Genomic DNA, 27,471 nt, shown 5'->3' on the forward strand with positions numbered 1-27,471 from the left:
AAATAGCGCCGTTTCGACATTCGCCAAGTCGAGTGGCCATCAGCGAAGCCGACGTTGTCAAGCAGCAGATCGATGAATGAGCCAACGCTGGGATAATACGACGCTCATCATCAAATTTCGCCAGTCGGACTGTAATATTTGTTTCTCGTCTTATTCCTGAGGCTACAACGGAGGATGTTAAACAACATCTTGCCGCTAAACTTAACACTTCGCCTGTTGATATAGTTGTGACTAAATTTACATTTAAACATAAGCGCAACATATCATCCTTTAAAATTCTTCTCCCTGATTCTTTACTATCCTGTTCTCTAGAACTGTCAATATGGCCTGAGCATACAATTGTGCATGAGTTCCTTCTCAAAGATTCGAACTCGAATCCAAGAATTACCGAACATGCTCCAAAAAACTGATGTACTATTTTTCCATGCACTATCAGAACGTTCGCAGTTTGCTGGGAAAATTGCGTCAAATTCATACTAATAGCGCGTCCTTTGATTTCGATGCCATCGCGTTTACCGAAACCTGGCTTAACTCCTCTGTCAATGATCATTAAATTTTCATTGATAGTTACACTATTTATAGAATGGACCGCCCATCTTTTGCAGGTGGGGTTCTGATTGCAGTTAAATATGTTTTCTCATCTGAGTTATTCCCATTCAATAACATTCATGGAATTGAATTTGTTGCAGTCAAAGTTAGTGTTGGCTCCGCATTTTTCTATTTAACCTGCTCTTACATTCCTCCCAGGTCTGATGCTGAGCTTTACTTACACCACCTTTCAGCAATTAATAATGTTGTTTCTACATTAGGGTGCAATGATCGAATTATTGTCATGGGGGACTTTAACCTCCCATTTCTTTCTTGGCTGCCTTGTAATGACGCTAGCCTGTTGTTTCCCAATTGCCATAATGACTTTATCAATGGGCTAACGGATATTTCCCTTGTCCAAATTAATGCCGTTAAAAACATTAGGGACAGACTTCTTGACCTCGTTTTTGTTAACGATGGTTCTCTTGCTACGGTATAGCCCAATATCTCTCCCTGAAGATCCTTACCATCCAACTTTGTTGATATCACTGGAGTGTACACAATCTGGAGGTGCTGACAGTTCCATGGCTCCTTGTCACATAAAGTGTTTTCGCAAAACAAACTTTATCGATTTAGATTTACATCTCTCGCGTGTTGATTAGTCGTTTCTTTATTCATTACCGAACATAGATGCAACTGTTAACTCGTTTTACAGTTCTATTTACTCCGCCCTTAATACGTTTGTTCCAGATATCACTGTACCTGTATCGTCCAAGCCTCCCTGGTTCTCCAAGTATTTGTCATACTTAAAAAATAATAAATCCCGGCTCTATAAAAAGTACCAGAAGTCGGGCTCCACGTTGGCCTTAGCTCTATACTCCTCCGCTCGCTCTCTGTTCCTTGCCGTCAATAGTCAGTGTTATAATCATTACCTTTCACAATGTAGTAGTAACTTTCGTAGTGATCCTAAAAAATTCTATTCGTTCGTTAACTCTAAGCGCAAGTCAAACGTTTTTCCTCCGTCCCTTCATTACCAGAACAAAACAGAAGCTTCTGCTGTTGGTATTGCAAATTTATTCGCTAACTTTTTCCAAACAACGTACTCGTCTCATATTTACAACGCATCCACTCCGTATCCGTACCAGCTACCTCAAGCTAACAGCATTTTTCTGCCCTTTTTCGAGGAAAGCGTTGTTCTGGAAGGTTTGTCATCTATGGACATATCGTTTTCTGCGGGTCCTGATAAGGTACCAAGTTGCATCTTAAAACACCTCTCCTTGGAACAGTCTTGTCTCCCAGTAATTTGGAATGAGTCCTACATCATGCCGCTTCACAAAAAAGGTTCAAGATCAAACAAGGAAAACTATCGTGGTATCGCAAAGCTTTCCGCCATCCCGGTGCTTCTTGAGTTCCTGGTCACCCGACAACTGCAACATCTTTGTTGCAGCTTGATATCTCCGTCGCAACACGGTTTTTTCAGACATCGTTCAACATCGACTAACCCTTCTTGAGTTTTCTAACCTAATCCACCGTGGTTTTCAAATTGGTTTGCAGACGGATGTAGTTTTTACGGACTTCAGCAAGGCATTCGATTCTGTGAACCATGCTCTGCTTATTCAAAAGCTCTCTTTATTAGGGTTCCCAACGAATCTTCTTGATTGGATTTTGTCCTATCTCTCTAACCGTACTCAACGTGTTTTGTTTTCTAACGTGTTGTCAAATACTGTTAATGTTACTTCAGGTGTGCCACAGGGAAGTCATCTGGGCCCGCTTCTGTTTATTTTATTTGTTAACGACCTTCCTCAAGTTATAACATACTCTACTACACTAATGTATGCTGATGATGTCAAAATCTGTCTTTCTTACGCTGATTGGTATTTGCACACACGCCTTCAACTTGATCTAAGTGAACTACTATTGTGGTGTTCAACTAATCTTCTTTTTCTGAACCTTTCCAAATGCAAACTTATGACATTTTACCGTCGCGCTCCTCATTTTGTCTCATATGTTCTAGGAAATCATGTCCTTGAGCGAATTTCGAGTTCAAATGACCTCGGAGTCCTTTTTGATCATAAGATGTGTTTCAACACCCATATAGCTGCAACTGTAAATAAAGCTAAGGGTGTTTTAGCGTTCATCAAGCGTTGGTCCAAGGAGTTTGACGACCCGTACGTTACGAAACAACTGTACATCTCGTTAGTACGTCCTATATTGGAGTATTGTTCTTGTGTGTGGAGCCCGCAGTATAAAGAGCAGCAGGCTGTTATTGAATCCGTGCAAAAGCAATTTTTAATTTTTGCCCTTCGGAACTTTAACTGGGACTCGGGTAGAATCTTGCCACCCTACCGGTCTAGGCTAAATCTTATTGACCTGCCGTCGTTGCACCATCGCAGAATATGCAATGGCGTAATGTTCGTGCACAAGCTCCTTCCTTGGGACTGTTGACTCCCAAACTCTCTTGGGTCAGATTGACTTGGCCGTTCCATCTAGACCTACCCGCACTTTTAGGCCTATCCGTCTACCCATATGTAGGTCTAATTATGCTGATCATGAACCTTTTAGGGTTTTATGCCATAATTATAACTCCCTCTGTCAAACCCTATCCCCTGAACTGTCTCTTAAACTATTTGCATGCAATATTTATAATCATTTAAATTTAGCTAACTTTTAACTTATCTTTTTCCGCCTTTAGTAACTAAGTACCATTATTAACAGATAATTTGTTAATTAAATAAATAAATAAATACAAAAAATAAATACAACGAGGGGGAACGTTGTGAGTTGCTGCGGAGACCTCAACTCTACAGTTTCGGGTATATACTAAGTCAGTATGGCTCTCCTCCGGCAGACGCCGCTAATATTAAACGACACGACAAGGAGTGCGTGCGAGAGAGACAGAAAATCAGTCTGAGCGTGACGTCGGGCGCTGCGTAGCCACTGCAAATTGATTTGTTCCTATTGGCTATAAAAATGATCTGATCTGATCCAGATTTAGCAAACTGATAGATATGGTCATTATCTATGATTCTGCGTTTTTAGTTTTCTCGTATCTTCGATATTGTGGATGCAACAGATTTTCGTCCTTTGTGGGGGCGGAAGGGGGTGGGGCGAAATTTTGAGATACACGTTTTATAGTGAGATCTAACAGGAGTGCGGATACCAAATTTGGTTACTCTAGCCTTAATAGTCTCTAAAATTTTTGAATATCCCCAGATTTTCATCCTTTGCGGGGGCGGAAGGGGGGGTGGCGAAATTTTGAAACAAACTCGTCTCGGTCCGATATATTAGGAGTGTGGATACCAAATTTGGTTGCTCTAGCTTTTGTAGTCTCTGAGATCTAGGCGCTAATGTTTTACTCTAAGCAAAGCCGCCTATGCTACGTGTGTGTTAGAGAGAGACAGGGCGAGAACAAATGAAATTGTTTTCTTGATGCTGGCTATAATAATAATACGATCCAATTCAGATTCCGCAGTCTTAAAGATATGGTCATTCTCTACAATTCTACGTTTTTGGTTTTCTCATATCTTTAAAATTGTGGATGCCACAGATTTTCGTCCTTTGTGGGGGCGGAAGTGGGCGGGGCGAAGTTTTGAAATATTTTTGTAGCAGTGACATATCACAGAAGTCTGGATCCAAAACATCGTTGCTCTAGCTTTTATAGTCTTTGAGCACTAGGCGCTGAAGGGGACGGACAGACGGACAGACGGACAGACGGACGGACGGACAGACAGACAGGGCTCAATCGACTCGGCTATTGATGCTGATCAAGAATATATATACTTTATGGGGTCGGAAACGATTCCTTCTGGACGTTACACACATCCACTTTTACCACAAATCTAATATACCCCAATACTCATTTTGAGTATCGGGTATACAAAATGATGGAAAGCTGGTAGTGGAAAATTTTGCCAAAATTATTCCAGAATTCAACGGAGAAAATATGTCGGTACAGCAGTGGTTTATTAACTTCGAGCTAAACGCTGAAGCATACGGACTAAATGACAAACAAGAATACGTGCAAGACCCGAGCAAAAATGACAGGTACAGCCGCTCTTTTTCTCGAGTCCACAGCAGTGTATGAGTACGGCCAATTGCGTCACCAACTTTTACATGAGTTTGAGTGTGAGCGTTTATGCAGTGCGCAAATTCACAATCAATTGTCTATGCGAGTGAAGATGGCCGGCGAAAGTTTTCACGAATATATACTACAGATGAAACGCATTGCTGCACGTGGGACAACAGACACGGAGTCGGTGATTCCAATTTCACCAAATATGAAAGGAAGCAACACTGCTACAATTGTGGATCCCAGGAGCATCTACGCAAGGATTGCCGAGCTGCATTAAAGTGTTTCCGCTACAATCATACTGGACACATGTCTAAGGATTGCCCGAGTGCTGCTGCCGTAAACGTTGCATACGAGGAAAAACGCCTGAAGTCTATTAAAATTAACGACGTGCAAGTCAAGGGGCTCATAGACACCGGTGCAGATGTTTCCCTATTAAAGATGTCAGTGTTCGGCAAAATGAGTGGTATCCATCTGCAAGCCAGTTTGTCAACTTTGAGGGGACTTGGAAACAACATCACACGCTCCGCTGGGCAGTTTACGGCAGAAGTGGAGATCGACGGAATGCGACTGGCACACAAATTCCTTGTGGTGGCCGATCATGCCGTCGGATGCGAATTGTTGCTTGGACACGACTTTATATCCAAGTTCACAATGACATCAACGCCAGGAGGATATAAGTTTTCTCCCCTGCCGGGGGAGGAAACTGAGGACACCAAACATATAAGTATTTACAACGTGGAGGAAGCAAATACTGACATAAACATTCCATCGCAGTTCAGAGATGCCGTCCAATCAATGATTCAGGACTTTACTGACAAGAAGCAGACTGCAGTGTGCCCGATCATGCTGAAGATCGTACCGGACGAGAAAATAGCGCCGTTTCGACATTCGCCAAGTCGAGTGGCCATCAGCGAAGCCGACGTTGTCAAGCAGCAGATCGATGAATGAGCCAACGCTGGGATAATACGACGCTCATCATCAAATTTCGCCAGTCGGACTGTAATTGTCAAGAAAAAGGATGGGAGCAGCCGGGTCTGCGTGGACTATCGTCAGTTGAACAAGATGGTCTTGAAAGATTGCTTTCCCGTTCCAATCGTTGAAGAGGTGCTGGAAAAACTGGAAAATGCTAAGGTGTTCACCATCATGGACTTAGAAAATGGGGTTTTCCACGTTCCTGTGGAAGAAAGCAGCAAAAAATATACGGCGTTCATAACGAAGGAAGGCCTCTTTGAGTTCAACCGTGTGCCCTTCGGTTTTTGCAATTCGCCAGCAGCTTTCATCCGTTTTATAAGTTTTGTATTTCAAAACCTTATAAATGAAAACATTCTTGACCTGTACCTGGACGATATCGTTATACACGCTGAAACCGCCGACGAATGCCTGGGAAAGCTGAAGAAGGTTTTTGATGCCGCAGCTGAATACGGGCTGAAGATGAAGTGGAAGAAGTGCCGATTTCTGCAGTCGACCATTACATTTTTGGGTCATCAAGTTGGAGGAGGGGAAATCAAGCCTGGATTGGAGAAAACCAAAGCCGTCAGCAAGTTCCCGATGCCGAAAAACATAAAGGCTGTGCAGTCGTTTTTAGGATTAACTGGGTTTTTCCGTAAATTCATAAGAAACTATTCGCTAATTGCCAAACCACTGACCAATCTGCTGCGAAAAGATGTCCCATTTAAAATGAGTCTGGAGGAGCAGCAGGCGTTCGCTACATTAAAGGAAGCATTGGTGAAAGAAAAGCATTGGCTGGCGAAAATCCTCTAGCTGAACCCTCCACGAGGGTGCCGGCTGGGCAATGGACACTGCATTACCCCGGACAAGGGTAATGCACTGTCGCTTGCTCTGTCCGGGGTAATGCAGTGTCTAGCTAAGGCTAGGGTCCGGCGTCTTCCCGATTCAAAGTCGGGGGAACCGAACCAGGGCCATGGCTAGAGGTGCCTGGCGGTCAGGCCTAAAACGCTAGAGGGTGGTCCCCCCGAAAAATATTAACCAGTATGGACCCTCGGGCCAAATATGGAGGCGAAGAAGGATAAAGCACGGGTTGGGATGTCAACACAAACGTCGGTGGGAAGCGTGACTGCTACCACCGGCGGGCACGGGGAGGAGCAATCCTCGCGTGTCGCCAGCGGTCACACCTCAGACTTGGCGGGAGCAGGCCAAGTCAGTTGTAAAGCTACTGCCACAACAACAACAACAAAAACAACTCACTCCGCAGCCTGCAAGTTGAGCCGCACAGATGCCGTAGTCGACACAGACACGGATCTGGAGAGCGTGCTCTCTATGAGCAGGATTGAGGAAGAGAGCCTTCTCCGCTCACCGGAACCAGGCACCAGCTCCCTGCGTAGGGAAGGGCCGAAGCGTTCCAAGGAGGGGATGAAGGCCAAAGCACAATACAAAGCGGCCCTCAATATCAAAAGCCGGCTGCAAGGTAAAGTAGACATCTCCCAGGAGGAGAAGGTCAAGCTAGCCTGGGCCGAGCAGCGAGTAGAGGAGGGCCGACTACATTACGCCCAGATGCCACAGATGAGGGCGTCGAATGGCGAATATTCCAATAAGGTGGAGGAGATGATGGCCACCAAGTGGCAACGCTCGACTGAGAGTGCCATTAAAGACACTCCGGCGAGCAAGCGGCAACGCGGGCCCAAGAGTGCAGCCCCTCCACCGAAAGTGGCCAAGAAGCCATCGAAATCGAACGCGAAGGTCAGCGATGTGACCAAACGACATTTGATCGTGGCACTCATCGACCGGAGCGAGGAAAACGGCAAGATGTCAGCGGCACAGTGGAAGCTTGTGCACGCGCGTTTCGTCGACGCACTGTTTGCACACATGGAAGAAGACCCCGCGGCCCCTATGCCCACGTTCGATGGTGCTGGGTGGCTAAATGGGGTTAAGATCCTAAAGTGCAACGACGATCCAACCCTAAGGTGGCTGACGCGTACGGTCTGCCAACTGGAGGCGATGTGGGAGGGGGCCAAGCTGGAGGTTGTCCAAGCCTAAGGCGAAGGTACACTTCCCCATCACAATCCAGTGAGACCGAGCGCTGAAGCTCCTTCAGCGGCAAAACGCGGACGTGCCAACGACCGACTGGAGGATCCTACACATTGGTAGCCCACTACCCAACGAGGGGGGCCAATGTGTGATCCTCCAAATAAACAAGGAGGCAGAGGACCTGCTGTATCCCAAGTTCGGGAAGATGGCGTGGGGCATGGGTAGCGTCTACCTGCGCCTCAAAAAGCGCCACCCTGAGGACAAGGACGCGCATACCCTGCAGGTAGGCGAGGTGGAAAAGGACTTAGGTCTCGAGTCCATCGTGGAGGCCGCCCAGGGTCTTGCGCTTGAGGACGAAGACGAGGAAGACGGTGACCTGACGTTAGTAGTCAACCCGTCGGATGCAAGTGAGCCAGCCACCCATGCTGAGTGTGCTGCAGCTAAACTTGCATAAAAGCAAGGTAGCGTCGGCGGAGCTCCTCATCGCCATGGAGCAAGGGCTCGCCGACATAGCTCTAGTCCAGGAGCCCTGGATTGCGACAGGCAATTCAGTGGCCGAACTAAAGTCCTCAAATCACAACCTGTTCTACGCAACATCGGTAAGCAGGAACAGAACCGTCGTACTCGTACCAAAGGGAATCCATGCTTACCTTATGTCTCATTACAGCACGGATGACCTGACGGTTGTGATGCTGGAAAGCGAGGAAAAGCGCCTTCTGGTGGCTTCCTGCTACATGGCTCACGACAGACCCGCACCACCCGACGAACTCAGGAGCCTGGTGACAGAAGCCGGCACCAAAAACTATCAACTCGTCATCGGGACGGATGCCAATGCCCACCACAATGTGTGGGGAAGCACCGACATCAATGATAGAGGTGAGGCACTCTTAGACTTTATACTAGCAACTAATCTATATATAGCAAACGTCGGGGAGGAGCACACCTTCGTGGGTCCGACTTCATCCAACGTGCTAGACCTAACACTAGCAACGGGAAACAGTACTACGGCATCTAGCTGGAGGGTCCTTGAAAGACCCTCCTTCTCAAATCACAAGTACATTCAGTTTAAGTGCGACTTCAAACATTCTTCGAAGGTAATAGTCTATAGAAACCCCCGGAATACAAACTGGGAAAAGTTTAGAAAGACAGTTACTTCGAAGCTCGCGAGTACGGGCACAGTGAAATCCGCGGAGGACATAGAGAAGTCTCTAGAAACCCTATCCAACGCGTTGCTGGACGCCTACCACACATCGTGCAAACCCTCGAGGACGAAGAAGAGGTCCAAGCCACTCTGGTGGAGCCGGGATCTCTCTCTTCAAAGGGACAACCTCAAGGAATTCTTTAAGACCGCCAAACAAGCGAACGAAGGGATCGTCTATGCGGAAGGAGGAGGAGGAGGAGCTACAAGAAGAAAATACGTAAAGCACAACGGAACTCGTGGAGGACCTTCTGCTCCAACATCGAGAAAGTACCAGAAACCGCACGGCTACGGAAGCTGCTCTCTAAGCAGCCTACCATACAAAGCCAATTAAAGCTAGATGACGGACAGTGGACAGAGGGCAGTGACGAAGCCCTAACAGCACTAATGGAGGCACATTTCCCTGGTTGCACCGAAGTCGCTGATGCCAAAGAGCACCAGGACCTAGCAACCGAGGAACAACACCCCCCAACAGATCTGTTAACCACCAAGCGAATCCACTGGGCAATAGACTCCTTTGCGGGCACAAAAGCACCAGGACTTGACGGGATATTCCCAGCCATGATGCAGGTGACCAAAGAGGCGATTACCCCATGGCTCTCCGCAATATTCACAGTTTGTATAAGTACTGGCTATATCCCTATCCAATGGAGAACCTCGAGAGTTGTCTTCCTCCCAAGGGCAGGAAAGTGCAGCCATGCGAGTCCCAAGGACTATAGACCGATAAGCCTTACCTCCTTTATATTAAAAACGCTAGAAAAGCTGCTGGACTTACACATCAGGAATGAGGTAGGGGGACTGATGTCAACCAACCAGCATGCCTATACTAAAGGGAAATCGGTGGAGACCGCACTATATTCGGTAGTAGCTACCATTGAGAAAGCCCTTCACAATAAAAAGTATGCACTGGGAGTATTCGTGGACATCTCCGGAGCATTCAACAACGTGGCTACGGAAGCAATAACAAATTGCCTGGTAGCAACTAATACCCACCCAGCCATCAACCTGTGGATAAGGAACCTCCTAGGTTGCAGTCGGGTGCAATCAGAGTGGGGCACCGCTTCCATGGTGAAAGAGGCACACAGAGGCACACCCCAGGGTGGATTCCTGTCGCCCCTCCTGTGGAATCTGGTGGTCGACGACCTCATCAAGAGATACGAAAGGAAGGCCCCAATAATAACAGCTTATGCGGACGACATAAGCATACTTATTACGGGTGTTTGCCCATCGACCCTCAGCTCACTAATGCAACGAACACTCAGGGAGATACGCGAGTGGGCGGAAGAAGTAGGACTCAGTATCAATGCGGACAAGACGGACCTCATCCTCTTTACCAAGAGGTACAAGGTACCGATATGGACCCCCCCGAAGATCAATCAAACTAGGCTAACCCCAAAAACACAAGTCAAATACCTGGGCACAGTACTGGATAGTAAACTGCCATGGAAACCCAATGTATTGGAAAGGGTGAAGAAGGCCACCATTGCGCTTTATGCATCCAAGAAGATGCTCAGCAGCACATTAGGCCTATCTCCGGCTCTGATGCATTGGATTTACATCTCGGTGGTGCGACCAACTCTGCTGTATGGAGTCTTAGTGTGGTGGCAAGCTACTGGAAATAAAACGTATCATAAGCTTATGGAAAGGACTCAGCGACAGGCTTTGCTCTGTATTACAGGGGCGCTGAGGTCAACCCCAACAAAAGCACTCGAAACCCTACTTGGAATCGAACCCCTAGACATCCACGCCCGTCTGACTGCAGGAAAGGCAGCACAACGCCTCATCGCTTCAGGAAATATGTCGCCACAAGAATACGGGCATAGTTCAATTGGAAGGGAAATGAACAGACGTAAAAACAACTGCATCCTTGGGACCTGAAGACTGGAAAATCGGAAGAGACCAAACGGAGCACCTCAATATTTATACGGACGGCTCCAAGATGGACGGAGGAGGAGCGGGCCTATACTGTACAGACCCTGAGATAAGGCTGTCATATAAGCTACCGGACCATTGTAGCATATTCCAGGCAGAGGTTTTTGCCATCAGGAAAGCAGCAGTGGTCGCTCTTCTCACTGAAAGAGCACACGATGCGGTCAACCTATTCGTCGACAGCCAAGCGGCGATAAGATCCATGCAGTCGTCCGCAGTCAGTTCCAGAAATGTCTTGGCGAGCAGGGAGGCACTAGATACCCTAAGCACGACAAAGTCAGTGCGGATCTACTGGATGCCCCACCAGGGCATCGAAGGGAACGAGACGGCGGACGTACTAGCTAAGGAAGGCGTCGGGCTGGCGAATACAAGAACCGAGAACGTGCCTGTCTCCCTCAGAACGCTGCAAAGCGATCTAGAAAAGCAGGCCGGATCACAAACCGAATGTAGGTGGAGGAGTACCACCGCCTGCAGAACCTCGAAAATCATGTGCAAGGAACGCAATGACAAACTCAGCCACTACCTGCTGCACCTACCACGGAAGGACTGCAGATTATTAGTGGGAATATTAACGGGACACTGCCTGGCTGCGGCGCATGCGACAAAGCTAGGAATCACAAACAGAGACAGTTGTAGGAAATGTGACGAACCTGGGGAAACCGAAACCCTATAACTTCTCATCTGCAACTGTCCTGCTCTCTTAAGGGCAAGGAGGAGATACCTGGGCGCCCCAGTGCTGGCATCACTGGAAGATGCCTCCAAGAGGACGCGAAAAATACCTCGATCCTCGAGGACTTCAAAACCCACCAAACACTGCCGCGACGGTTCATAAGCCCCCCCCCCGACGCTCACAACGCAGGACACTTTGCCGCTCAAAAAACAATGCATACCGTACAGCAGAGCTATTGGATTCCACATCTGGAAGGAAAAGTAACGCAGATCATAGGAAACTGTATGAAATGTATAATCTACAACAAAAAGCTTGGCAAAAAAGAGGGATTTCTGCATCAAATTGACAAAGGATCACAGCCGCTGTGATCACCTTGGGCCTATGGATGCTACTTCAAAGCAGTACAAGTACATCTTCGCAATGGTTGATAGCTTCAGTAAGTTCTTATGGATGTATCCCACAAAAACAAGAGGAGCAGACGAAGTTCTCAAGAAGTTAAGGGAGTGGTCTGATGTATTTGGTAATCCGGCACGCATAGTAAGCGATCGTGGAGCAGCATTTACATCTTCAAGCTTTGAGGAGTTTGTCAAGGAAAAGAACATCGAACACATATGGAGCACCACAGGGGTACCAAGAGGAAACGGACAAATTGAACGCGTAAACCGATCTATTCTGAGCATCATTTCCAAATTGTCGTCGGAGGAACCTGGAAGATGGTATAAGTTCGTACCGCGAGTTCAGGGGGCTATTAACAGCACTGTTCATGTGTCTACAAAGCGTTGTCCATTTGAGCTGATGATCGGGGTAAAAATGCGTTGTGGACCGGATAGCGACATATTTCAGAAAAAGAGATGGTTGATAATTTTGAAGACGAGAGGCAAAAGATGCGACAAGAGGCAAAAGAAAATATTCAGCAGGCCCAGGAGAGATACAAGGAACAATTCGATAAAAAGCGGAAATGCGAATACGGATACAAGGTCGGAGATCTCGTAGCCATACGTAGAACTCAATTTGTAACCGGAAGAAAGATGGCCAGCGAATTTTTAGGACCATACGAAATAACCAACGTGAAACGAGGCGGACGCTATAATGTTCGGTAGGCAGCAGACGTCGAAGGACCAAGCAATACGACCACAAGCAATGATAACATGAAACTATGGAGCTTTTCTGTAGAAAACGAGGACGCATGGTCATCAGGGACTGATGACTAATCAGGATGACCGAGTGTAAGAAGGAGATGGCCAGCTGGCCTATTGAGGGGGCAGCGGAGATAAGCAACAGCAGTAATAACAGCAGCAGAGGAACAGATGATTAGCAGCAACTGCAGTAGTAACAGCAGCAGCAACAGCAGTAGTAACAGAAGCAGATCAACAGCGGACAGAGAAGAAGAGGAACCGAGCGAAGCAGTGAAAAGGAGAGAACAGCAGCATACGGACGCGACTCAAGCAGCAGCAGAAAATCAGCAGAAATAAGCCGTAACATTAAGAACTTTTGTAAGCACACATACCAGGCCTCTGCGATAATAATACGAATAAACAATACTCTAAATAATATCTTACATATATGTATGTATATGTATGACTGATATGGGGGGCCCTAAGCTTATCCTAAAACTGCCGCTGAAAGTACATGTTTTCCATTTCTAGTATATTTATTATTTGTCTGAGATGAGCCTTAACTAGAGTAGATCGATAGCTGATGCTCTTAATGGCTATAACTAAGCTAGTGGCGATTATGTCTAGACATTCACTCGGCTTCTTCTCATATGATATTCCCGCACTCTCTCTCTCCCTCTCTCTCTACCTCTCACTCGTTTTAGAGCTTCGTGGGACGTAAGCCTCAATGAGATTTGCTTGAAAGACCAAAGAATTGAATATTTATACGGTTTGCTTGGGTTGACGACTGATGGACCGACATTTGACTACGGATACGTCTAGGGTAAGCTCCATTCTACAGATTATTGCTACAACTTAGGGCTGATCGACTATGTACAAGGACTCCACGTCCACTTTACACTAACATAATTCGGACTAGGATTAGGGATCTTTTAGAACTCTAATTCCACTTCCGCCTCCGTCTCCGCTTCGGACTCTCACTCCCACAAACGATTAGTGCACTCCCAACTATAGTAGGCCTGGCTCTGGTGGTTCACTGTAGCCGTTCCCGGTTCCCGTTAGCCCGGTTCACGGGTGGGGGGGGTGTTACAGCTCACTTACTCCTGAGCGGCGGCAATGAACTGCACCACAGTACTGGGCGTACTGGTGGATGCCGTCAATGCCACCGACGCCTGAGCCTCTGGGGTTGTGGTTGAGGTTACACTTGTCGCGGACGCCGGGCCCGGGCCGCTCGTTCCTGCCTGGCACTCGGCGGCGGGTAGTCGCTTCACCAGCATCCGGCTGGACTTGACCGCTATCCATTCGTTGCGAGCGGCGTCGAACCAAGTCAGCCCCAGATTGTAGCGCCCATTCAGATTGGCGTGCTGGCAATGAGAGAACCACCAGCCCCCCCCATAGTTGGCAGCGCAGTGCGTCTGTGAGATGTCGCGGTCATCGTCGATGGCCGAGAACTGCATGCCCTGCTGGTAGTTGAGCGCATCGGAGGCGTTCCCGCTGTACTCCCCGATCTGCAGGCGGAAGCCATCGGCGCGCGACGAGATGTAGAATCGGGCATACTCGGCCACCCACACGCTGTCGTAGATGTCCTGCATGTGCACCCGCAGTCGGCTGCAGTTATCCAGCGTGAGGTGGTGCAGCTGCTCGTTGCCGATCCAGAACTCGCCACCGGGGGTCCCGAAGCCGTGGGCGTAGTCCGCCCACGTAAGGTTGAAGTCGGCGCTGCCGTCGAAGCGACTCTGCACTGTGGTCCATCCGTCGGCGGTGCAGTGTGACATCAGGGGATGGTGCTGTCCGGCGGGCGCAATCAGGTGGAGGCCATCCGCCTGGGTGTGCACCTCGCTGCAGTCGTGGGGCAGCTTATTGGTGATGGCCTCGTACTGTGCCTCGACGCTCTCCAGCTCGCTCACGGGGGTCTCTGCCAGGGCCGAGTCGATGCTGGCCTCCTGCTGCGTCTGCTGCTGCTGGAGCTGATGGTGCGGATGCTTGTGGGGCTTGTTCAGGTGTGAGAGCTGCAGAAGAGACAAGACGAGAGAGAGAGAGAGGGATATGTAGAGTGTGTGCATGGAAAGGCGGTCAATGTTAGCCCGAGAGATCAGGAGGAGGAGCAGGACTCACCTTATTCTTCAGTTCATCGTTCACCAGCGACTGCAGCCTGTCCACATTCGTCTGCAGACTCTCCACCGTGCTCACGAGCTTCCGTATGCCCTCACGCTCGTCCTGCAGCACGCTCACGCTGACGGCCATGGCCTGTAGGGAGTGGGCCGCATTCTTGCCCTCCTCCCGCACCAGGCTCTGCTCGGAGGTGATCTGGGCGTTGGCGAACTCCAGCTTGGAGATCTCGTGCCGCACCTCCGGTATGCTCTTGTCCATCTTTGTCTGCAGCCCCTCCACGTCCTCGAGCAGCTCCACCATGGAGGTGTGCAGCTTGTCCAGCGAGGTGATCTGGCTCCTCAAATTGAAGTTGGCGTTGGCGATGCGGTGCTGCTCCACCTCCAGACTGCGCACCCGCTCATCGATGTGGTGGAAGCGCAGCTCGTTTACCTGCCGGCGGAGTCCGCGATGGGCCTGCTGCAGGGCGTGGATCTGCTGGCTCTGGAACCGGCAGTGGCGGCGTTTGTGGTCGGCCAGAGTGACGCTGGAGCTGGAACTGGAGCCAGAGAGCTGTAACGGATAGAGAATGGTTATGGAGATTAGGAGCTTGAAATCCCGAAATGGTTCTTAGAGTATCTAAAGAGGAGTACTCCTAAGCTCTTCTAGCTCTTTTGTTGTCTGGGGCGTGGCTAGGGATTGGGCGTGTGTGTGTGTGCGGAGGCGTCGCTGGCGGGGATTATGTGCTGGGAATTGAATGCTAAATCCATTTATTATAAATGCATTTTATAACCAGGCACCAGCAGCGGTAGCCTGACAGCAAGTTGGCTTGGGTTACGTTACGGATGAGGCAGCAGGATGCCGACTGAAAAGCTTGCAACAATAATGTCAGCCCCATCCCCAGCCACAACAAAACCGTGTAAGTCCCTGAAGCTGCTGCTGCTGCTGCTGCTGCTCTGCGGAAAAAAGAAGCTGCATAAATTTCCACATACTCGTACCCGCAATATGCATAGAAATAATTTCGCAGAGTGACAGCCTCGCGAGCAGCTGTAAACTAAGGTAATGCCATTTGGGTCACATTCATCCTACCATCTCCGAGTATCTGCGACTGAGTGTCTGCGAGTGAGTATCTGCGAGTGGAGTGAATGGATTTGCGTATCTGTGATATATATCTGTCTCACTCGTATCGTTCTTCTTTACTTTCATTAGATGGTTGCTTTTCCCCGCTCAATGGACGGCCATGATTAATAGAAAAGTCTCTCGTAATTGACTAATAAAAGACGACGCTGCTGGGGACAAAAACCGACTGTAAGTGTGCTGCTAATGAATGCAATGAATGTGTCAACCCCGGAGGGATCCAACCTGAGCCAGAATTATGGTATATGTAGGGTGTCTGCTTTAAAAGGGTCGAAATCAAAAGAAAAACGAGGTCCTTTTCGCTTCTCCATTCAAGGATTTCCTCTGCTTTGACTTTGAAGATTATTTTCATGAATTGGCAACATTTTGATGTTTCTGAAGAGTTTTCTCTGGGACACCAATTCGTAAAAAAAATTTTCATTTCTCTTCTTTATATTTCATACGTGAAAAAAGTGAAAGCCAGGAAATATGAGTTCTTTCTGACTCCAAAAGGTAAATGAAGAAGCAACTCCACTAGAAGGGATTACTTAATCGGAGAAAAGAGATTTCCCCATTGAAAATAAAATTCTTCACTCGAAAGCCTTTTCTCGAGAGAAAATTACTGGCACTCGTTTATCCTCCAACGACCTGTATGGTCATTGGTGGATTTTATGAAATTCTTATTTTAATTAACAATAAATCTGTGCAAAACCCTTAATCAAGCAAATGGCATTCCTACCCTTTAAATTGGGGCACTGTTTGACTTTTCCCGAAAGATATACAATGCCGGACTTTTAACACACATTTTATTTTCCGTAATTTGAAGGCATTTCTCTCCTCGAATTCAATTAGTCGCCGAGGCAAAGAAAAACAAACAGAAAGCTAACGAAAAATATGGAAAATATGTACGAATTCATGAATATTTATTCCAAAGTTGCGTTTGTGACTCATCGAGGTTCGAACGATTCGGAGCAGCACTGGAACGGGCGGCCACATTGCTGCCACTCGCACTCCAGACCGTGGGGCTGCTTCCCACTCTCCCTCCCTCCTTCTCTCTCTCTCTCTCTCTCTTTCTGTGTTTGCTTTGCCCTCACGCACGTGCCGCAGAGTGGTGGAGCAGCGGTGCTGCACTCGCTCTGGGCTGTGGGTGGAAGCGACGCTGTTTTATGCGAAAGGTCACGAACGCAGCTAATACGACACGTTCGAGTTTTATATGGAATGCGGGAAGCGGTGAGTGGTGAGCGGAAAGCGGGAACCAGGCGGGAGGAGCAGTCAACTAATTAATTTCCAGGCGCACACACAAAGCGAAGATGTGGGCGAGGGGCTAGAGCATGCCAGATCCCCAGCTCCTTTCGTGGGTTTGTTCAAGGATTAAAAGTGAAAATTTTAAATGCTGTACTTAAGTGAAGCTAACAAGGATTTGCTATTAGCGTGACAGCTCTTCCAGTGGGGCTGATGGTGGGGTTGGGGGGGGGGGGGGGGGGGGGGGGGGGGGCGGGGGGGGGGCGGTATATGTGAATTGCACAAGGAACGAGGGGGAACGTTGTGAGTTGCAGCGGACACCGCAACTCTACGGTTATACCCGATACTAAGTCAGTATGGCTCTCCTCCGGCAGACGCCGCTAATGCGTTTGATTCTGCGTTTTTAGTTTTCTCGAATGTGCAATATTGTGGATGCAACAGATTTTCGTCCTTTGTGTGGGCGGAAGTGTGTGGGGCGAAATTTTGAGATACACGTTTTATAGTAAGATCTAACAGGAGTGCGGATACCAAATTTGGTTACTCTAGCCTTAATAGTCTCTCAGATTTTTGAATATCCCCAGATTTTCGTCCTTTGCGGGGGCGGAAGGGGGTGTGGCGAAATTTTGAAACAAACTCGTCTCGGTCCGATATATTAGGAGTGTGGATACCAAATTTGGTTGCTCTAGCTTTTGTAGTCTCTGAGATCTAGGCGCTAATGTTTTACTCTAAGCAAAGCCGCCTATGCTACATGTGTGTTAGAGAGAGACAAGGCAAGAAAAAATGATGATACGATCCAATTCAGATTCCGCAGTCTTAAAGATATGGTCATTCTCTACAATTCTACGTTTTTGGTTTTCTCATATCTTTAAAATTGTTGATGCCACAGATTTTCGTCCTTTCTGGGGGCGGAAGTGGGCGGGGCGAAGTTTTGAAATATTTTTGTGGCAGTGACAGATCACAGAAGTCTGGATCCAAAACATCGTTGCTCTAGCTCCTATAGTCTTTGAGCACTAGGCGCTGAAGGGGACGGACAGACGGACGGACGGACGGACGGACGGACGGACGGACGGACGGACGGACGGACGGACAGACAGACAGGGCTCAATCGACTCGGCTATTGGTGCTGATCAAGCATATATATACTTTATGGGGTCGGAAACGATTCCTTCTGGACGTTACACACATCCACTTTTACCACAAATCGAATATACCCCAATACTCATTTTGAGTATCGGGTATAAAAAGATGAAAAATCTGCTCATGCTGCTCCGCCTTCAGACTCTGCTTCGGCTACGGTTTCGGCTTCTGCTCTACGGCGAATTGTCGTAAAAATTTAATAGAACTTTTGTGCGATGCTTGGCTGGCAAAAACCCTCTAGCTGAACCCTCCACGAGGGTGCCGGCTGGGCAATGGACACTGCATTATCTCGGGCGAGGATAATGCACTGTCGCTTGCCCTGCCCGGGGTAATGCAGTGTCTAGCTAAGGCTATGGTCCATCGTCTTCCCGATCTAAAGTCGGGGAAACAGAACCAAGGCCATGGCTAGAGGTGCCTGGCGGCCAGGCATAAAACGCTAGGGGTGGTCCCCCGAAAAACATTAACCGGTATGGACCTTCGGGCCAAATATGGAGGCAGATAAGGAGCAAGCACGGGTTGGGATGTCAACCCAAACGTCGGTGGAAAGCGTGACTGCTACCACCGGCGGGCTCGGGGAGGAGCAATCCTCTCTGCCTGTCGCCAGCGGTCACACCTCGGGCATGGCGGGAGCTGGTCATGTCAGTTGTAATACTACTGCCACTAAAACGACGCGTTGCAGGCTCCGGGGCAAGGCGGATATCTCCCAAGAGGAGAAGTCCAAGCTAGCCTGGGCTGAGCAACGGGTACAGGAGGGCCGCGAACACTACGCGCAGTTGCCCCAGATGAAGGCAACAAACGGTGGATTCGCCAACAAGGTGGAGGAGATGTTGGCCACCAAGAGGCAACGCTCGATCGAGAGTGCTGCCAAAGACACTCCTGCGAGCAAGCGGCAACGCGGGCCCATGGTGGCCACCCCCCAGCCGAAGACGAGGAAGCCGAGGCAGAAGGCCATGTTATCCAAGAGACATCTCATTGTGGCCTTGATCGATCGCAGCGACGAGAACGTGAAGATGACGGTGGCGCAGTGGAAGTTAGTCCACGCGCAGCTCGTCGAGGCACTGTTCTCGCGAATGGAGGAGGACCCTAGCGCTCCCATGCCCACGTTCGATGGAGCGGAATGGCTGAACGGGGTCAAAATCCTCAAGTGTAACGACGACTCAACGCGGCAGTGGCTGGTGCAGAAGGTGCCCCTACTGGAAGCTCTGTGGAAGGGGGCCAAGCTGGAGGTGGTAGACAGGGAGCTGATCCCGTCCATACCAAAGGCGAAGGTGCTCTTGCTGTCCAGGGGGAGCGAGCACTGAAGCTGCTGCAGAGGCAAAATCCGGACGTGCCAACGGCTGACTGGAAGGTTCTGCATGCCGGTAGCCCACTACCCAACGAGGGGGGCCAGCACGTGATCCTCCAGATCAGCAAGGAGGCGGAGGACATCCTGTATCCCAAGTTCGGGAAGATGGCGTGGGGCGTAGGTAGCGTACACCTACGGCTGAAAAGCGCCACCCCGAGGACAAAGATGCGCACACCCTCCAGGCAGGCGAGGTCGAGAAGGACCTAGGTCTGGAGACCATAGTGGAGGCCGCCCAGGGTCTTGCGCTGAGGAGGAGGAGGAGGACGGTGACCTGACAATCATAGTCAACCCGTCGTGCGAGGTTGAGTTAGCCACCCATGACACTAAGGGTGCTGCAACTCAATCTCCATAGAAGCAAGGTAGCGTCGGCGGAGCTCTTCATTGCCATGGAGCAAGGGCCCGCCGACATAGCTTTAGTCCAGGAGCCGTGGATTGCGTCAGGCAACTCTGTGGCCGGACTAAAGTCCTCAAATTACAGCCTTCTCTACTCAACATCTGTAAGCAGGAACAGAACCGCCGTACTCGTACGGATCGTGCTCATCTTATGTCTCATTACAGCACGGATGACCTGACGGTGGTGATGCTGGAGAGCGAGGAAATGCGCCTAATGGCAGCTCCTGCTACATGGCACACGACAGGCCCGCCCCACCGGAAGAACTTAGGAGTCTGGTGACAGAAGCCAGCTCCAAAAATCTCCAACTCCTCATCGGTGCAGACGCCAACGCCCATCACAATGTGTGAGGAAGCCCTGACACCAACGATAGAGGTGAGTCACTCCTAGACTTTATCTTATCCACTAACTTAGACGTAGCAAACGTGGGAGAGGAACACACCTTCGTGGGTCCCACCTCGTCAAACGTGCTAGACCTAACTCTTGTCACGGGAAAGAGTACCTTGGTATCTGACTGGAGAGTCCTCGAAAGACCATCCTTCTCAGACCATAAGTACATTCAGTTCAAGTGCGAATTCAAACACTCTTCGAAGATAACAGTCTATAGAAACCCCCGGAACACAAACTGGGTAAAGTTTAAAAAGACAGTTACTTCGAAGCTCGCGAATCCGGGCTCAGTGAAATCCGCGGAGGATATAGAGAAGTCCCTAAAGACCCTATCCAACGAGTTACTGAACGCCTACCATGCATCGTGCAAACCGCGGAAAACGAAGAGGAGGTCAAAGCCACTCTGGTGGAACCGAGATCTCTCTCTCCAAAGGAACAACCTCAAGGAATTCTTCAAGATCGCCAAACAAGCGAACGAAGAGATTGTCAATGAGGAATATAAAATCCTACTTAGGAGCTACAAGAAGGAAATACGTAAGGCACAAAGGAACTCGTGGAGAAACTTCTGCTCCAACATTGAGAAAGTGCCCGAAACCGCTAGGCTCCGGAAGCTGCTCTCAAAGCAGCCCACAGTACAGAGCCAACTAAAACTAGACAACAGACAGTGGACAGAGGGCAGTAAAGAAGCCCTAACAGCACTAATGGAGGCGCACTTCCCTGGATGCACCGAGGTCACTGACGCCAAGGAGCATCAGAACCTAGCAACTGAGGAACAGCACCCCCCAATAGGTCTGTTAACCACTAAGAGAATCCAATGGGCCATAGACTCGTTCGCGGGCATAAAAGCACCAGGACTGGTCGGGATATTCCCAGCCATGATGCAGTTGTCCATAGAGATTATTACCCCATGGCTCTTCGCAATATACTCAGCATGCCTAAGTACGGGCTATATCCCCATCCAATGGAGAACCTCGAGAGTTGTCTTCCTCCCTAAGGCAGGAAAGTGCAGCCACGTGAGTCCCAAGGATTACAGACCGATAAGCCTTACCTCCTTTCTACTAAAAACACTAGAAAAGCTGTTGGATTTACACATCAGGAATGAGGTAGGGGGACTGATGTCAACAAACCAACACGCCTACACCAAGGGGAAATCAGTGGAGACGGCACAACACTCGCTAGTAGCCACCATCGAGAGCGCCTTTCACAACAAAAAGTATGCTTTGGGAGCATTTGTGGACATCTCAGGAGCATTCAACAACGTGACCACAACCGCAATAACAAGTCGCCTAGAAGCGAATAACACAACAAAAAGTATGCTTTGGGAGCATTTGTGGACATCTCAGGAGCATTCAACAACGTGACCACAACCGCAATAACAAGTCGCCTAGAAGCGAATAACATACACCCTGCAATCAACGTCTGGATCAAAAACCTCCTAAGTTGTAGACGGGTGCAATCGGAGTGGGGCACTGCTTCCATGGTAAAGGGGGCACACAGAGGCACACCTCAGGGTGGAGTCCTGTCACCACTACTGTGGAATCTGGTGGTCGACGACCTCATCAAAAGATTTGAAAGGAAGGCCCCAAAGATAACAGCTTATGCAGCTTATTATCCATAATGGAACGTACACTCAGGGAGATACGTGAGTGGGCGGAAGAGGTAGGACTCAGTATCAACGCGGACAAGACGGACCTCATCCTCTTTACCAAGAGGTACAAGGTACCGATATGGACCCCCCGAAAATTGACCAAACTAGGCTGACTCCAAATCACAGGTGAAATACCTAGGCACAGTTCTGGACAGCAAGCTGGCATGGAGGCCCAATGTAGTGGAAAGGGTGAAGAAGGCTACCATTGCGCTTTATGCATCCAAGAAGATGCTCAGCAGCACATGGGGCCTGTCACATGCTCTAATGCACTGGATCTACATCTCGGTGGTGCGACCAACTCTGCTGTATGGAGCCTTAGTGTGGTGGCAGGCTACTGAAAAGAAGACATACTATAAGCTTATGGAAAAGACTCAGCGACAGGCTCTGCTCTGTATTACAGGGGCACTGAGGTCAACCCCAACAAAAGCACTCGAAACTGTACTCGGAATCGACCCTCTGGACATTCACGCTCGCCTGATGGCGGGAAAGGCAGCACAACGCCTTATAGCATCAGGAAACCTATCGATACAAGGATACGGGCACAGTTCAATTGGCAGGGACATGACCAGATCAACTGATTACATGACCCCCCAAACTTGCCTTGACGTCAAAACAACCGCATCTTTGGGACCCGAAGACTGGAAAATTTGAAGGGACCAAACTGAGCACCTCAATATATACACAGACGGCTCCAAGATGGACGGAGGAGTAGGAGCGGGCCTATACTGCACAGACCCTGAGATAAGGCTGTCGTATAAGCTACCGGACCAATGCAGGTTTTTGCCATCGGGAAAGCAGCGGAGGTCGCGCTCCTAACAGAACGAGCACACGATGCGGTCAACCTATTCGTCGACAGCCAAGCGGCGATAAGATCCATGCAGTCGTCCGCGGTCAGTTCCAGAAGTGTCATGGCGAGCAGGGAGGCATTAGCATTAGCACGACAAAGACAGTGCGGATCTATTGGGTTCCCAGCCACCAGGGCATCGAAGGAAACGAAGCGGCGGACGTACTAGCTAAGGAAGGCGTCGGGCTGGAGAATAGGAGGACCGAGAACGTGGCTGTCTCCCTTAGAACGCTGCAATGCGATCTAGAGAAGCAGGCTAGAACACAGACTGATAGCAGGTGGAACAGTACCACCACCTGCAGAACCTCGAAGATAATGTGCAAGGAACGCAACGAGAAACTTAGCCACTACCTACTGCACCTACCACGAAAGGACTGTAGATTGCTAGTGGGAATACTTACAGGTCACTGTCTGGCTGCTGCACATGCAGCTAAGCTAGGCATCACCAACAGAGACAGTTGCAGGAAATGTGATGAACCTGGGGCTATCGAAACCCTGGAACATCTCATCTGCTACTGTCCGGCTCTCTCAAGGGCAAGGAGGAGATACCTGGGCGCCCCAGTGCTGGCGTCACTGGAAGATGCCTCCAAAAGGACGCCACAGGAACTGCTGGCCTATGCTAAAAACACCTCGATTCTCGGGGACTTTAAAACCACCTAAACACTCCCGCGACGGTTCATACACCCCCCTATCCGTATAACTAAGGGCCAGATTGGCCTATGCGTGGCCCCGCTGAGGGCCGTCCGGGTTAACCTAACCTTTGTGCGATGCTTGAAAAAGTTACGCTCGGTCGAAGAGGAGAGAAGGTGGAGCAGTTCTAGGGAAGCGGCCATTAGGTTAATGCGCATTTGGGGGCCCGGTGCCAGGACGACCTCAACCTCCAGCCCGAGGCCGAGCCCGAGCCCGAGCTCAAACGCGACCTAAAAGGCAACGTCAACGACAACCTTATCCTTGGCCAAACAAAATGGCAGACGTGTGCATAATTTTCCAACTAGAATTATTCCCACAAATATTCCGAAAAAAATGCACATTTAAATTCTTGTGTAAAATACAAAGAGCGCTCGCACTTTCAATGCAAAAAAACTCCCCCGCTGGGATCATATTTCCATTCAGCCAGAACCGAACCCCCAACACCAAGCCCCCCACCCGAATCGAGTCCCAAGTGCATGCCAAAGTTTCAATAAGGATAATTCGACTCATGAAATAAAAATCAAGTATGTACAGCGTAGGTATTACTCGTATATGTACGTGTATATGTGCTGGTGGGAGGGGTGGGACAGAAGCAGGAGCAGGGGCAGGGGCACCTTAGGAGCAGCAACAACCTCTTGAACAATCAAACAAATTGCCAGCAACAACAACAGCAGCAGCACGAGGAGCAGAGGAAACAGAAGCAGAAACGGAAACAATAGAGGCTCCAGCCAGTGACAGGACGGCTACACTGAGAGAAAATATCCCCAATTGGCACCAAGTTTCAATTGCAAAAGAGAGGTCTGCAAAAATCAAACCATGAGAAATTGAGAATATAAACAAAAGGCAAGTTCTATTGGAATATTTCAGTATTGGCTTTCCTTACAGCCGGCGCTGTTTAAAGACCTCTAATCTGAGAACAGGTTACATATTTGTTCGCAGTGCAGCGAAGGCGGAACGGAACGTATCATGAAACAAAAGCAAAACAAATATCAACATAAATAAGGTAAAAATGCCCGAGAGCGGAGTGTGCGGGGGAGCAAACGCCGCATGCCTGTCGCCTGGAACCGAAACCGGATTCTCCGTGTCTCAGGCCTTCCATGGGGCTCCTTTTGACTCACTCCGGTCCTGCTGGTGCTTCTGGATGCTTCTGCTACTTCTATATACACATGTCTTTCTGTCTGCTTGTCTGTCTGTCTGTCTGCCGGGCTCGCATTCGTTTGCCTTGCTAATTTAACAGCAAGTCCCTCAGACGAGCAGGAGCATGTACCAGATTCTATTCTTTCCGACTCCTTGTGGCAGTTATGGAGCATCAATAACCAATGATAAACATTTGCGTTTTTTTCGGTTTCCTCCTTTGCCCCACAGACTCCCTGGCTATCTCGCCAACTGTTGCCAGTGACAGCTTTCATCAAAGCGATTTGTTATATAACATATGTACATGGATGTATACGGGAGTTTTTTTTTTTTTTTTTTCTGTATTAACTCTTAATTTTTTTAAATTTTATAAGCCTGGGACTTAACTAAAGCTAGACAGGGAGCTGTATTGAGTTGGAGAGACCGGCAGGAAGTTCCGGGTCTCTGCGGGACGGCCGCAAAGCATTGCTTCGCAGGGACCATGGTTCCTCCTAGCCACTCTCGTTCCTTCGGCGCTCGCACCTACGCAGCTCCTTCATGGCGCCGGCTGCAAAGTTGCTCCAGGCCGACCATACCATGGGGTCTTCCACAATCGCCTCGATCAGGTTGTTCGGCGTGAGCTGCCCGCCGGCAGCTCGCCACAACTCCTCCCTAATAAGTGAGAAGCGCCAACATTGAAATGATGTGCTCAGCGTCTTCAGTGGCGTCGCCGCACTACGAGCAGTTCGGCGAGTCCTCGTTGCCGAACCTCCAAAGGTAATGGCTGAAGCAGCCGTGTCCGCTCAGAAGCTGTGTGGAATGGAAATTGACCACACCGTGTCGCCTGCCGATCCAATATCGGACATCCGGAATCAGGCGGTGTGTCCACCGTCCTTTATCAGAGCCGTCCCAGCGGCTTTGCCATGCTATGAGGCTTTCTTCACGGGCCTGCTTGAGCGCGTCTCTCCTTGCCGCGCCGGCCCGGATGGCTTCGGCCACGGCCCTCTCCTCAAGCACCAGAAGGTCAATGGAAAGGACACCCGCCAGGACTAGGGCAGCGTCGTCGGATATGGTCTGAAAGCCGCAGCAGATCCGGAGCGCGCAGAGGCGATGAGTGGCTTTTACGCCCCTAGCGTAGCTGGCAACTTTAATGCCATTCGCCCATACGTCTGCTGCGTAGGTCATGGCTGAGCGGACTACGCTGGTCAGCAAGAGGAGGATTCTCCTCTCCTGCTTCGGGCCACGGGTGTTCAGCAGTATTCGGAACAGCGCCCGACTCGTGTTTGCCGCTTTCTCCTGGACGTAGCTTAGGTGTTCACGGAAACTGAGCCTGGTGTCGATCATCACGCCCAGATACCGAATGGCTCGTTTCGACGATAGTCTCTGGTCGCCAACCCTGATGTGAGCGGTCTCCACAGTCGAACGGGTGCTCACCAATACTGCCTCGGTTTTATGAGCGGCTAGCTCTAGTCCCGCAGAACGGAGCCAGTCTGCAATCAGCTGGATTGCGGTGTCACAATTTGCTTCGACGACGTCCAGGTGCTTGGCCACCACCGTCAGGGCGACATCATCTGCGTAGCAGGTTAGCTGACATCCGCCTGGAAGAGCTAATCTCATGACTCCATCGTAGGCAATGTTCCATAATAGGGGACCCATCACTGATCCTTGGGGAACGCCTGCCGTTATGCCGTGAGTCTGCGCGCCGGCCTCCGTACTATACTCCAGCAGTCTCCCCTCGAAGTAGCTCCTTACGATTGCCTGAAGGTATTGGGGTACACCGCGCCGGTTAAGTGAGTCCAGGATGCACTCCCACTTCACCGTATTGAAGGCGTTCCTGATGTCTAGGGTGACAATCAGGCAGTATTCCTTCTTGCCGCCCTTCCATCGAGTTCCCTCCACTGCCTTGGAGGCTATGTCGACTGCCTATGGCGTCCACCGTTGACCTCCCACTCCTGAAGCCGTATTGGTTTGGTGAAAGTCCCCCAGCATCCTCGACGGCGTTGTCCAGTCTTCTACGGATTATCTGTTCCAGAGTCTTCCCCAGCGAGTCGATTAAGCAAATAGGTCGAAACGAGGAGGGATCGTCCGGCGGCTTTCCTGGCTTTGGCAAGAGCACCAGGTGTTGCAACTTCCACTGCGGCGGAATACGGGAGTGTCCGTGTGTGTGTTTTTTTTTTTTTTTTTTCTGTATTAACTCTTAATTTTATTAAATTTTATAAGCCTGGGACTTAACTAAAGCTAGACAGGGAGCTGTATTGAGTTGGAGAGACCGGCAGGAAGTTCCGGGTCTCTGCGGGACGGCCGCAAAGCATTGCTTCGCAGGGACCATGGTTCCTCCTAGCCACTCTCGTTCCTACGGCGCTCGCACCTACGCAGCTCCTTCATGGCGCCGGCTGCAAAGTTGCTCCAGGCCGACCATACCATGGGGTCTTCCACAATCTTCGCGATCGGGTTGTTCGGCGTGAGCTGCCCGCCGGCGGCTCGCCACAACTCCTCCCTAATAAGTGAGAAGCGCCCGCATTGAAAAATGATGTGCTCAGCGTCTTCAGTGGCGTCGCCGCACCACGAGCAGTTCGGCGAGTTCTCGTGGCCGAACCTCCAAAGGTAATGGCTGAAGCAGCCGTGTCCGCTCAGAAGCTGTGTGGAATGGAAATTGACCACACCGTGTCGCCTGCCGATCCAATATCGGACATCCGGAATCAGGCGGTGTGTCCACCGTCCTTTATCAGAGCCGTCCCAGCGGCTTTGCCATGCTCTGAGGCTTCCTTCACGGGCCTGCTTGCGCGCGTCTCTCCTTGCCGCGCCGGCCCGGATGGCCTCGGCCACGGCCCTCTCCTCAAGCACCAGAAGGTCAATTGGAAGGACACCCGCCAGGACTAGGGCAGCGTCGTCGGATATGGTCCGAAAGCCGCAGCAGATCCGGAGCGCGCAGAGGCGATGAGTGGCTTTTACGCCCCTAGCGTAGCTGGCAAC

The 27,471-nt window shown here is 49.8% G+C and overlaps 1 protein-coding gene across 1 annotated transcript in view; it reads right to left on the reverse strand.

Annotated features, from left to right (window-relative positions):
• Positions 1-12,981: 12,981 nt before the first annotated feature.
• LOC117190711 (protein scabrous-like) overlaps positions 12,982-27,471 on the reverse strand; it is a 35,861-nt gene continuing 21,371 nt past the window's right edge. Inside the window, exons 3-4 of the mRNA XM_033395776.1 lie at positions 14,613-15,158; positions 12,982-14,506 (exon numbers count right to left, since the gene is read on the reverse strand). Of these exons, the coding sequence (XP_033251667.1) occupies positions 13,595-14,506; positions 14,613-15,158 (1,458 nt within the window). The 3' untranslated portion in view covers positions 12,982-13,594. The remainder of the gene's footprint in view (positions 14,507-14,612; positions 15,159-27,471) is intronic.

This window comes from Drosophila miranda (genome assembly GCF_003369915.1).
Source record: "Drosophila miranda strain MSH22 chromosome Y unlocalized genomic scaffold, D.miranda_PacBio2.1 Contig_Y1_pilon, whole genome shotgun sequence".
Classification (NCBI taxonomy): domain Eukaryota; kingdom Metazoa; phylum Arthropoda; class Insecta; order Diptera; family Drosophilidae; genus Drosophila; species Drosophila miranda.